At 39.6% G+C, this 13,401-nt stretch overlaps 1 protein-coding gene across 4 annotated transcripts in view; it reads right to left on the reverse strand.

The window, feature by feature from the left end:
- eva1ba (eva-1 homolog Ba (C. elegans)) overlaps nucleotides 1-13,401 on the reverse strand; it is a 39,686-nt gene that overhangs the window by 2,879 nt on the left and 23,406 nt on the right. For 3 of the 4 annotated variants that reach the window (XM_057834985.1, XM_057834986.1, XM_057834987.1), the window contains 2 exons: nucleotides 6,996-7,153; nucleotides 1,836-1,919 (listed from right to left, as the gene is read on the reverse strand). In XM_057834985.1, the coding sequence (XP_057690968.1) occupies nucleotides 1,836-1,902 (67 nt within the window). In that variant the 5' untranslated portion in view covers nucleotides 1,903-1,919; nucleotides 6,996-7,153. The remainder of the gene's footprint in view (nucleotides 1-1,835; nucleotides 1,920-6,995; nucleotides 7,154-13,401) is intronic. The other variant, XM_057834988.1, reaches the window with a different exon arrangement.

Genomic DNA, 13,401 nt, shown 5'->3' on the forward strand with positions numbered 1-13,401 from the left:
TGGGAACTATTATAAACTATCATAATCATCTTCATTTTCGACCTTGAATTTAATTTTAGAAAGTTTCACTGTGTTTGTAAAGAAAAAATCGCTAATTTGTTTTTTGCGCCATATTGATGACTCCTCTGTCGACAGTAACTTTTCCGTTCCAATAGTGACTTATCCAACATGACCTGGTAGCAATAAAGGTGTCAGGTGGTGACTATGTTATTAGCTAATGTTTCAATATGTTTTATTTATTGATTCAATATGTTTTATTTATTGATTTATTTTTAACACACACACCCAGAAAAATAATCTACCGAAACAGAGTTTTTTTTCTCGTCAACACCAGGGGGTGCTGCAGCCCTCAGCGCCCCTCTTCCCGTGCCGCTGACCGCACAGAAGTTCATTTTAACTGTCTCATTCTAAACCTCTCCAACTAGGGCTTGAATCCACATTATCACGGTGACAGTTGAGCATGCTGACTACTTATCCAACAGTCCAGTCTAGCTCCCAATACAATGGTACCGCTACATACAAAGTTAATTCGTTACAGGATCTTGTTTGTAAGTCGAAATATTGGTATGTCTAGCAGGATTTTCCCATAAGAATACATTATAATGCCATTAATTCATTCCACAGCCCGAAAACCTACACTAAATCCTTAATAAATACTGCTGGTACCATTATAAATGGCAAATAAACATAGCAAAAAAAAAAAACAAAAAAAAAACGAAAAAAAATCGGAATATAATAATAATTGCTGTTATAATGTAAAGAATCTATTGTAATGTGGCGGGTGTGTTTTTCGTGCTTTACCTGAACGCACCGCGTAGCTGATGTGACAGTGAGATAGAGTGCGGGAGACATTTTACTTTTTCTTTTAAGTTCATGTTGTTGATGGTGTCAACCGCGGCGGACAGTAGGCGTGTTGTGTTGCACAAGTGAAAATGAATGATTAAAAACCTGTCGAAGCTGGCGGTTTCTTTGGCGATGTTCCCACAGTAATAATTGTCACCTTAACCTTTAAAGACTGGTGAATGGAGGTCGGAGGAGGACCGTCTAGGTGGCCATATTGTCGAGCCAGTTCACGGACATGCACACCACGCTCATATTTTTCTATAATTTCCGTCTTCATTTCAATGGTAAGTGTCACTAATTTCCTCTTTCTACCACCTGCACTAACCTTTTTGGAACCCATGCTGATTTATCTCACAAGAAAATATGCAATGTGTCCGTTTTGCGTGAAAACAAAGAAACTACAGTGCTGTCATAAATCGTCTTATTTTGAGCACGTTGTCGGATGTAGAATCAAATGGCGAGTCAAATTTTACGTCGGATGTCGAAAAGATCGTGTGTCGATGCGATCATATGTCGAGGTACCACTGTACATTTGTTTGAGTACTCTGTGAGTAAGGTTTTCCTAACCTCCTGTATGCACAGCCCTTCCTACGAGGACGTTTTCAGTAGCCCGGTGGTCAGCACGCTTGACTACCGAGATAACGGTGTTGGGTCAAATCCAGGTGGGGAAGGATTGCGGTATCGTCACCAGCACCATCATGTTGGGTTACATATTGTTTACAATTTTTTTTTCTTTTTTTTGCAACAAGGCTTTGACACACAAAAAAATCTACAAAAATCCACCGTACAATGTACGACAATCTTAAGCACTGTACTGTTTTTCCCTCTTTTTTTAAATTTTTTTTTTACAGTTTTCCCACTTTTGGAATGGTAATATTCTGCCAGCCCCGAGTATTTTATCCTAATCTTATTTTACAGTTTAGTCAGAAAGTTGTATATCGTACCATAGAAAATTAAAGGACGGTTTATTTCATCTGAGAGTTGGTTTTTACCTTTAATGTGCGCATAAGCAGCAATGCTGTTGCTCAGAAGATCCATTTCCTTCTTTTTCACATCCATGGTGATTTCTTCAAAAGCTGGAACACAGAAATCACAGTGACTAACTTCTGGCATGGCAAGAACGACAGTCGATGCTGAAGATTCCATGTCAAACCCACGAAACTCGCCAGAGCTTCCAACACTCGCGGGTGGGCAGCTTGACGCCTGCGAGGGTCAAACAAAAGCGCTTCTGTGCGCTCTTTTTGGCTCATGGTAATGCATCTGGCACATGGCCTTACCTTCTTGACTCATTGACTGCCATTAACAACGATTGAGGTCCAAAAAGGAAGTTTGAAACAAATGACAAACAAGGGAAAAAAATATGCCAACTTTTCCATGCAGTGCAAAAAGAGCTTGTATTTTCTCACTAAATAGAGTTCCACTTCCTTAGCCTGATGACATGATGTAAATCAGATGAAAACATGAAACGATTGTAAATAATAGGTGCCCTCAATTCTCCCAGCTCGTGTTCGCACCAACATGTGGCAAATGGTGGAAAAAAACACAACCCAAATAATGACACACTGCTGCACATGGCGTCCCGCTCTAACCTGCGTAAGCTAAACCACATGTCAGTAGGCCTTGTATAGGTAACATGGGGGGCTTTAAAATTGCACTAACCACATGTTTATGTCTGCTGTTACCTCCATATTTCACCTACTCATGACCTCAGTGAAGGATATCTACAGTTATGGGTTATTCCAGAATATGAGGTCGTTTTGGCTTAAAAATTCTTGAAAAATTAGCCTTCACTTTTCTAATTTTCTGCTCTTTATTAATCAGTAATAGGTAATGAATCATCAAAGGCATGATTAGCTCATCTTACAGAACAATGGTAACATTTTTATTGCGTGATTTTTTATTTTTTGGGGGGGGACAGGGCTGCAAATCTGTACTACTAATGTTAGCTTTTCTTTCTCAGGAGTAGAAATTAGCTAGCTGTTTAGTTAACTGTTACTGGTAAACCATGGGACAAATTTACTTATGTCAGTATGTATTCTGATCATATGCATGATGGAGTTGCACAAGTTTGGTGCATGGATCAAAGTGAGAAAAAACAAACAAACATTTGACTGAAACTCAACATTGAATAATGCATTACATATTGGCAACTGGCAGATGTAAATATATGCAATACCATAGAATCGCTCCATAAAAAGGACCAGGGCCTCCTCTCGAGGGGACTGTAAGGTCCCACTCAGAAAACAGCCTTTGGTCAAAACTATCTTTGTAAAGATCTGGAACAGTCTACCACTTGCCATGAGGGAGTGTCCTTCATTACAAACCTTCAAAACTCATTTCAAGCATTGATTGAAAGTACACCAGCCCTGTAACCACTAGGTTTTAGTGGTTTATTCTACTGTGCTGTGTGTTATTGTAACCTCTTTTCTCTCATGTCTTCTTGTGTCTTTCTGTTCCGTTACCTGCCTAAAGACTGCGGATCGAAATTATAATATTTACTATAATCCAGCATATTTACATCTGTATGTGTGTGTGTTGTTTTTTGGGGGGAGTGTTTTTTTCCCAATTTTTTCGTGGTTTTACCAATTTTTGTCTGCAGTTTGATATTTATTTATTTATTTTCCCGAGTTTTTCTGCTTTTAGTGCAGGTTTTTGTTTTTTTCCATGTTTTATTTGTATTTTTTCCCCCAAGGTTTTCCGTGGTTTAGCGGTTTTGAAATTTTTCTGTGTTTTTTGTGATTTTTTTTTTGTGTGGTTTAAGTGTTTTTTTTCTTCTTCAAGCTTTATGTGTGTGTTTTTTTTAATCTGTATTTGTTTTGAGGAAACTAACCTACCATGCAAAAAATATAATTAATTAATAATTAATCATTGGGCTGTCCTATTCCCAATAGACCAGGTGGTGTTAAACTGGTCCTCAAAGAGCCGCAGTGGGTGCTGGATTTCATTCTAACCAAATGAGATGAATACCTGTTTTCACCAGTCTGGTGTCTTACAGTATAAGTAGTGTTGCACCGATACCATTTTTTGGCCCAGATACCGATACTGGACTGTGCAGTATCGGCCGATACCGTTACCATTCCGATACCACTGTGTTTAAAATTTATATATGTGTATATATACTGTGTATGTGTATATATATACATATATATATACATATACAGTGGGGAGAACAAGTATTTGATACACTGTCAATGGGTTTTCCCATTGGCAGTGTATCAAATACTTGTTCTCCCCACTGTACAGTATATATACAGTATATGTATTTATGTATGTATGTATCAAACACTCTGGTGACTTGAAGTTCTGCTCTGAGACCCACAAATTTCAAAATTGTCCTATATGCACGTGTGATACATCTTTGGAAAGCTTAAAATCTCAATTTTCACGGGTAAGAAAATTTTTGAACAGGAGGGCATTCTTTAAAAAAATAACAAAAATTTAAACGGCAAAACCCTATCTGGACGTGAGAGCACACGAGAGCAGAATTACAGACACCATGACTTTAACTAAATATTATCGCATACTTACCTTGTTTCGATCCAAAAACTCCATTTAGCATGTATCACTGAGTGTCAAGACACAGCTGTGAATGGCCACAGCTGGATTTTTGGGGGATTTTATTGGTGAAACATGGTAATATAACAAGGGTCGCGATGCAGAAATCACAGACAACAAGGAGTGGTCGAGATTTTCTTTTTAATATATTTACTCTTTATTTACCCTACCCGTTTTTTTTTTTTTTTTTTCAATTTTTTTTGTTTGGATTAAATATTTATCACCTAACATATCGGAGAACATGTGACAGTAACAAAAAAAAAAAAAAAAAAATACAACTAAGCGATAGTTATGAGGTAGCTATCCGTTACTTTTTTACAGATACAATTTTTTTCATTGTGACGTAATTTGTTTCAAAGTTTAAAATATGCGTGTGAATAATTTTTTTGGTCTTTTTTTTTTTAAACAAAATATTAGACATCAATTAATGATTGTAAGCTAAAAATGACATTTTGAATAATAAATATAATTAATTACCTTCGTTTTATGGCTGGGTTGAAACAAAAGCGGTTGCGCGACATCTGTAAACGGGGGTTTCCGGGGTAAAACGGACAAATTAAAAATAGTTTGGGGGCTTAATGCGCCATGAATCTGCTATGGCAGCATATAGACATATTGTTCTATCAAACACAACAGTTGTTTTGGCTTAAAATACAGCAGTTTCTTTTAAAGAGGAGTGCAAGAGCAGAAACTGCTTTTTCAATCTTGTCTGCGTTTTCCGCCATATATATTTATATACTGTACTTACTGTTTATATGAAGAGCTACATACTTGGATGTGAAATCATTGCTATCATGGTTTTGTCAGGCTGCTGCTTGCCTTTGTAAACAGGAAAAAGACTAATACAAAGGGAATCCACTTTTTATTGCAAACCTTGTATGGGTGACAAATAATAATTTAATAATAATTTACCACAGCATTCTGCCCCTCTATCAGCCCCCTTCTCTGTGCACTAGCAGCAACATAACTCATCTCCATCTTTATAGCAACGCAAAGCAAGTAGCGCACGAGTGAGTCTCTCTCTCTCTCTGACACACACAAGTTAGCCACTTAGCTTAGCTCACTTTGCTTACTTCTATGGCACTTTTGAAACAGGTCTCAAATTACTGCGGCATTTCTTTCAGTAAATGACTATAAAAGTTAAGTAGATAAAGTGAACTGACCAGGGTTTGTTGCTGCGGTCCAGCCCCCTTTCTCATGGTAGCAGTCTTTGTGTTTGTTCACACGTTTCATCGTCAAATGCTTTATCAGGTTCGAGGTACTGAAACTGGCTGATATAACTCCACCTTTCGAAACTTTCAGGACGAAAATCTTACATGCAGTCATTGTACTCGACTGAGTTTCTATGCTGAAATATTCCCAGACCACCGACATTTTCTTCCCCTTGTTTGTTTTTCCTCCATATTAAAAAGCTGCCCTGGCATTGGTTAAGAGTGGCTATTGGTCCGCTCTCATTGGTCTGGAGCAGGCCAATAGCGATAGCTGCTTGGCATGCAAAGTGATCACGTGTGACCACATAACACAGAGTGTAGTAAGTGTCAGGAGAAAGAAGGCTACGTTCAAAGGATACCTGTAAATGGTATCGACGCTCTATTTGTCGATACTCGCCGATACCGATAACCCCATTTTAGTGCCGGATCAGCCCCCCTGTCGATACTGGTATCGGTATCGGTGCAACATTACTTACAAGTGGAATAGGTTGATTGCAGTCAGGTGCTGCTTGTTTTAGCTTAAACCTCATTGGTTGAACTGTCTTTGCTGGATCTGTTGGTACAAAGACAAGGACCCAGTGTGGCCCTTTGTGGAATTGATCTGACACCCCTGCAATAGAAAATAGTAGCCCCCAAAACCCTGCCCCTCAATATCTGCGTCATTGACCTTTAGTGTCTCCTGCTGATTAATTTCCACCATTACGAGGGAGGACTTCAACCCTTGTAGTTTAGGAATAGGAAGAAAGGACATAAATTTGCTCTGGCAATTATTTTGGAAAACTATCTGATGATGTCAAATCTAGCATATGATTCATTGTTTTCTTTACAAATTTGTACAAATGTTAGACATTTTACTAGTACTAGTACTAGAAGCTAGAGGTTTAGTTGGCTGGTACTGCTGAACAATAGGTTATGCTAACAGTTGTTGTGGGATACACGTTTCAAGAATAATGATTCATATTTGAAATATTGTGTTTGTTAAAGCAAATGCTCCCACAGTAATGAGAAATTAAACAAACAATACCCCCAAAATTACATTAAAATTTAGTTTTAAATTTTATAGTTGATATTCAGTTGGGTCGTTGGAGACTCCAGCGAGTCCAGATTTATTTTCAAGCATTTTTTTTGTCTATTAGGGTTTTTGGTCACAGGGAAAATGACAAAGAAACTGCATGATTTAGTACTTTTCATGTGGATTATTTAAATTCAAAGGGTGGGATTTAAAATGTCCTTCAATGTTGTAATGACAATGTCAAATGTGCTTTGTGCCACATTTGACTTTGTGTTTTTGAGAAGGGGCCCAAGCATCCAATCCACACATGTTGAGCATATGTCATTGTGGCTAGTGAGACACAGAGGTAGAGAGAACACAGATGAAGTACTTACCATTAAATCAAATGACAAAGTCTTCAGTCGCAGTGCATCGTGTCAGGAGACAACTCGGTCGGGGATGTGAAAAGAGTCACTGGTACTTCTTTTGTACTTCACTGCTGGAGCGAACTTGTGATCTTTGGTCCTCAGGCTAAACAGTTCATTTGGCCACCCTGAGACAAGCGCAAACACACACAGACACACACAAACGTCAAGCTGCATTAGATCCAGAATCACTGACGCGTCTAGAGTGCAAACAACGGGAGGCAGACTAGAGTGCAAACAACGGGAGGCAGACTGCAGTGCTTACGGACCAAAAACTTGTTTCAAAGTGGGTCCACTGCGAAAAAGTTGTCTGTTTGCCTTGAGCTCTCAAAGTTGTGATAGTTAAATCTTTGCTAGCTGGCTTCGTGAGGGCTTTTTCAATCAATAGAAATGGATTTCAGGGTTAAAAGTCAAAGACCACGGTCTGACCTCCAAAGAAAAGGCCACCAAGTGTGAAATACGTTAATTTTGTGCTTTGTTGCGTCTGGCAAAGGGCGTTAGGCAATAGGGAAATCTCAAGGCGATAAAGTCACACTGGAATGGAATAAGCTGGCCGGAGTCAGAAAGCTTGAAACATGGCAAAGTGGAATCTAAAGACAATCAATAATTTCTGGAGTGAAATGCAAACCCAGTTGGAAGAAAGCTTGGCGTCAACTGCAGGTCACAGGTTCTCCAACATAATTGCTCAAGAATTGTCTTAAATTAGTTCGTAAAGACCTTTCAGCTAGAGATTTAAGGAATTTAGAAACTTAATTTCTTCAAATTAAGACAGGATGGAGGTTAGACCAAAGGGGTGAACGAGGAACCCTACCTCAACGGTAAACTTTCATTCCTTGCCAGCACTTTTTAACAACCTGTCGCAATTGGCCCAAAGGAACTCCTAATATAGCAATGACAGGCTATTAAACTTGGCATGAGTAGAAACCCTAAAACTGCAAAACCAATGACTTTGTTAACGACCAACAGGAGCTTAATACCAAGGCCATTCATCCAGGAAAAAAACTCCCAAAACGTTGGCCGTATATAAGATTTTGACATGCAGGGGTGTTGGTCGCAACTTAACGGGTGGGCTGCAAAAAAAAATGCTGAACTGTGACCTTTTCCAATTGCAACAAGCCCAGCTGTCAGCTGAGTTATTAGAGCTTGGATGCTTTCTAGAACATTTATCTGATGACTAACAGTGGATCTTTCAGACAAAACAGAGAACCTAACCTATAAAAGCCCTCAATATTATCACCTAGAGTCCACCTTGTTTAATTAAATTAGAATTCCAACAGACGTCTTCAATAAAAACGAGCCTGATATCGTTTATTGAGCATTTTGGTCAAGGACGTAGGTTTGCATAGGGACAGCAGGGATATACTGTAACACAACCAATTTTCCAGGATGCTTAAATTAGCCGCACCAACTTTTAAGCCACTTTATTTGTATTGTATAATGAGTTCTGTTAAATGAGTAATTTAAATTGTCTTCCCATATGTTTTAAGGGTAGAATAGACTCTACAATTATTAAGTGAATTATTTTTATTATGTTCAGACTTATATTGATCCCTTTTCACTTGCTGAATGTGCCGGTCCAAATTTTTTCCCCCTCAACCGCACGTTTGATTGGCTGATGGGTTGACCCGCGCCCCCACCTCCCTCCACACAGACGCAGACTCACACACAAAATCACACAACCCCACCGACAGAAATACTGGGTGGGGCAGAGCAACTTGCTTATTTAAATTTTGCGTCCTGAAGTGATGGCTGCTCTGAGGATGGTAGGAATGGACTTATTTGAGAGGGTGGGGCTTAAAGTTTAGTTCTTAACGAGTGTTATTTATTTTGTGTTTATTTTTCAGGAACCCTTGTGAGCATCATGGAGTGGATGAAGTTGGAACTTCTTTCACTGTTTAGGCATTTTTTTTCCTGCACCATAGCTAATTTATAGCTAATTCAGTTCTTCATGGAGGAATCGTCTCTCAGAATGAGCAGACAACCAATGAGCAGATGTGCGTTTGCAGGCAGACCTCAAAAAAGATTGTCTTACCGCATCAATGTTTTGGGGGGACCTTGCTGTTCGTGGGGGGTCAGGTTTTCTTTTTCTTTACATCACCCGTTTCCCTGAAGTTGTTTACCCATGAAACAATTGACTGCCGGTCAGGAATACGACCACATGGGTCGATATTGAAATGTCTACGGAATGCACGTTGCGTTGCGAAAAAAAAATGCCTCAACAGCAAAAGAAATTCCAACTTTGTCCACTCAATGATGCTCATTGGGGTTCCTGAAAAATAAAAACAAAATAAATAATGCACGTTAAGAATGAAACTTTAACCCCCACCCTCTCAAATAGGTCCATCCCTACCATCCTCAGAGCAACCATCACTTCAGGATGCCAAATTTAAATAAGCCAGTTGCTCTGCCCCACCCTGTACAATATGCCGCCTCCGCCACCCTTATCAAAGAGGAGGGATATTACACATTGTTTCCTGCCACCACAAGTCACTGTAAGTAATGTAAAAAGACGTCAATATTGTGGAGGTGGGGGAAACACCACTAATTTTGCTACTAAAAGTCCGGCCTGCATCAGAGTTAGCCTAGCATTAATCTGTGTGAATTTGCTTACTGGCAAAACTACTGTGGTCAGGCCAGCCTCCACAAGGAACAACAAAGTCAAACTAGCCGTCCCTCGTTTGGATCATTGTTTGCATTATGTGCATTACCGTAATGCAACACAGTGGCGTCAGAGCAGTGTTGTTTTCATCAATGATGATTATAACGAAAATATATCGTCGACGAACAATTTTTTCAGGACGGTGACGAGACGATAACGAGCTAAAAATGTGTCTTGGGAAAACTGGAAAACTTAACGACATGAATGCCAGTTTTTGTCTGACAAGACGGGAACGAGACGAAAATGGGCCATAGTTTCCGTCACATGTTCACAATTTTATGTGTAGTTAGCCTGCCTGGTTGTGTCACTCATGTGACGTGCTGCACTCCCCCAAGGTCACCCACTAGTCTAGTGTCCTCTCCAGTCTCCCTCTTGCTTGTTTTGAGACACACACAGAAAGATTTCCCTTCTTATCTTAGCAAGAGAGAATATGCAAAGTTGCTTTAGCCTTTAAAGGTCTGTGCTGCTGAGTTCTAAATGTAACTCATAGCGTTAGCATAGCATTCACGTTCAGTTTTTCATTAGGCCATTACTATGCTAACGGCGAGCGGCCTCCTAAACTCCCGTAGAACTTTTTTTACATACAGTTCGTGGCGTCCAGGTAGGTGTAACGAATTGAAAATAATGTAGCCAACTGTTTTCCTGAGACTGTGTACTATCAAGTGATAGATTTGTAGATTCTTGTCGATGCAACAATATGTGCTCGTCTGTCAATGTTCATTGGAAACCTTTTCTTATTCATTCATTCATTCATTTTCCATGCCGCTTTTCCTCACGAGGGTCGCGGAAACCTTTTATTTTTTGAGTGAAATTTTCGAATTTTACAGACGAGAATATTGAATAAACGTTGACTAAAACTAGATGAAATTAGTTTTCCTCAACAAAAACTAGACCAACACATTTTAAAATGACTAAAACAGACATGTCCAAAGTCCGGCCCGGGGGCCAAATGCGGCCCGTGGTCAAATTTCATCCGGCCCCTAGCCTCTGTCATAAAATCAGTAACGTCTGGCCCGCACACACTTAATAAATTGGTCAGCAGTACAGCTACCAGCATATGAAGTAGCTTACACACTAAATGCTGCTCCTCATTTACCCACTAAAAGGCAGCAGCACTCTAAGCAACATTACCCCTTGTGACCCTTTACTTCCAATTTTCTAAAATAGCGACAATCTACAAAAAAAGACTGCGACGGCCGACACATCAAGGATAGATGGAAATTGGATTTCTTCACAAAAATACGCAGCAACTGTGTCTGTCTCATTTGCAAAGAGACAGTCGCCGTTTTTAAAGAGTTCAAAATGTGAGGCAATATTACCAAACGAGACACTCTGACATGTACGACCAGATTACAGGGAAGATACGCAGTGAGAAATTGAAGCAACTTGAAGCTAGTTCAATTTCACAGCAGCAGTATTTTGCAGGAGCCCGAGAGTCGAAAGAGAACGCCACAAAGGCTACTTGCGAGATTGTTGAAATTATTAAAAAAAATAAAATAAAAATAATGAATGTGACCCACAGAATGGGTTGCTAAAATTTGCTTAAATATATTGTTCTACGTAAAGGGCGTCAGCAAAGGTCGGCCATTTTTACCACACCAAATCTGGCCCCCTTTGCAAAAAGTTTGGACACCCCTAGACTAAAATATGATGAAGACTAATAAGTACTACAGTCCAAAAGACTAAGACGAAAATGAAAAGGGCTGCCAAAAATAACCCTGCTTGAGGAGCAAAAAAAAAACTCAGTTCCTGCAATTACCCAACGACCTGTCGCGCAAATGACGGGGCCGGTGTGAACGTAGCATTACAGGCTTTTCAGTGACAGTTTCTCCGCTAAACCCCCCACGGAGCAAAAAACGTCACTACTAATTCACCCTGTAAGACAATGAAGGCTCACTTTCACTGAGCTCATTGCTTTTGTTCAAAGGTAATAAAGTGAATGACGACAGAATTCTCCAAGGTCAAAGTTAACGGTTGCGCACCTTCGCTGGAATGCCGACAACTTGAGCTTCGCTAGGCAGTTAAAAACCACGGGGGATCAGCTCGAAGCCCATCTCGTTACTAATTACACCGCGGTGGTGTTTTGTTGTGTTTTAGTTTTTACTGCTAGGTAAATTACTAGCAGGCTTGATCCGTCCTAATCTCTACTTTCAGTCCGGTGTTTGTGCCAAGTTTGCTTTTCTATTACCAACTCTGGCTGTTGTACAACAATGTTGTTAGAAGAGGAGTAAGGCCTGCATTGTTGCAGAATGCTGAGTGTGGCAGAACTGCGGTGCAAAAACACAAAACAGACGGCAACACTTTGGGAAGAGAGGCTAAGATAGTGGTGTTTTTTGTTGTTCTTTCAGTCCTGAACAAACTGGTATCTGCTTTTTTCAAAGACCCAAGTCAAGGTGGGATATTGATGTAAAGTCAGTGACGTTTTCCTATAACGTAGGCTCTGATTTAAAGGTATAAAATTGCCACACCTACTGCACTCCATGAAGCAGTTCAAATTTCAGAGGTCTGGGGTTCGAATCTTATGCTGAGTTTGAATATACTGGATACAAAACTAACAAAAACAAAATACATTTTTTAGTTGTAGCAAGACGAACTTGTAGTTGTAGGTTGCCAGAGGTGGGTAGCAACACGTTACATGTACTGTGTTACATTTACTTGAGTAATTTTTTGATAAAAATGTATTTCCAAGTTTTGTTTTACTAAGCCATACTTTTTACTTTCACTTCAGCAGATTTGTGAAGAAAACATTTTACTCTTGGTCTGCTACTTTGTTTAGCATTGGAAAGACATACATACGCTGGTATGAAAAAGTATCGGAACCTTTTGGAATTTTTCACATTTCTGCTTAAAATCACCATTAAATGTGATCTGATCTTTGTCAAAATCACACAGATGAAAAAACAGTGTCCGCTTTAACAAAAACCAACCAAACATTGATAGGTTTTCATATATTAATGAGGATAGTATGCAAACAATGACATAAGGGGGGATAAATAAGTTAACCATCACATTTAATATGTTGTGGCCCCCTATTTGGCAGCAATAACTTCAACCAGAATCTTCCTGTAGCTGCAGATCAGTCTGGCACATTGAGCAGGACTAATCTTGGACCATTCTTCTCTACAAAACTGCTGTAGTTCAGTTAGATTCCTGGGATGTCTGGCATGAATCGCTATACTTAGACCATGCCACAGCATCTCAATGGGGTTCAAGTCTGGACTTTGACTTGGCCACTCCAGAACGTGTATTTTGTTTTTCTGAAACCATTCTGAAGTTGATTTAATTCTGTGTTTTGGATTATTGTCTTCTTGCAGCATCCTTCCTCTTTTTAGCTTCAACTGTCTGACAGATGGCTTCAGGTTTTCCTGCGAAACATCCTTATAAACTTTGAATTCATTCTTCCATTAATGATTGCAAGTTGTCCAGGCCCTGAGGTAGCTAAACAGCCCCAAATCATGATGCACCCTCCGCCATGCTCCACGGTGGGAATGAGGTCTTGATGTTGGTGAGCTGTTCCATTTTCCCTCCACACATGACGGTGTGTGTTACTCCCAAACAAATCAACTTTGGTTTCATCAGTCTACAAAATATTTTGCCAAAACTTCTGTGGATGCCCAAGTATCTTTTTGCAAACATTAAACGAGCAACAATGTTTTTGTTTTTTTTTTAGATAGTAGTGGCTTCCTCCGTGGAGTCCTCTCATGAACACCATTCTTG

The sequence above is a fragment of the Corythoichthys intestinalis genome, chromosome 4, assembly GCF_030265065.1.
Source record: "Corythoichthys intestinalis isolate RoL2023-P3 chromosome 4, ASM3026506v1, whole genome shotgun sequence".
NCBI classification, from domain to species: Eukaryota; Metazoa; Chordata; class Actinopteri; order Syngnathiformes; family Syngnathidae; genus Corythoichthys; species Corythoichthys intestinalis.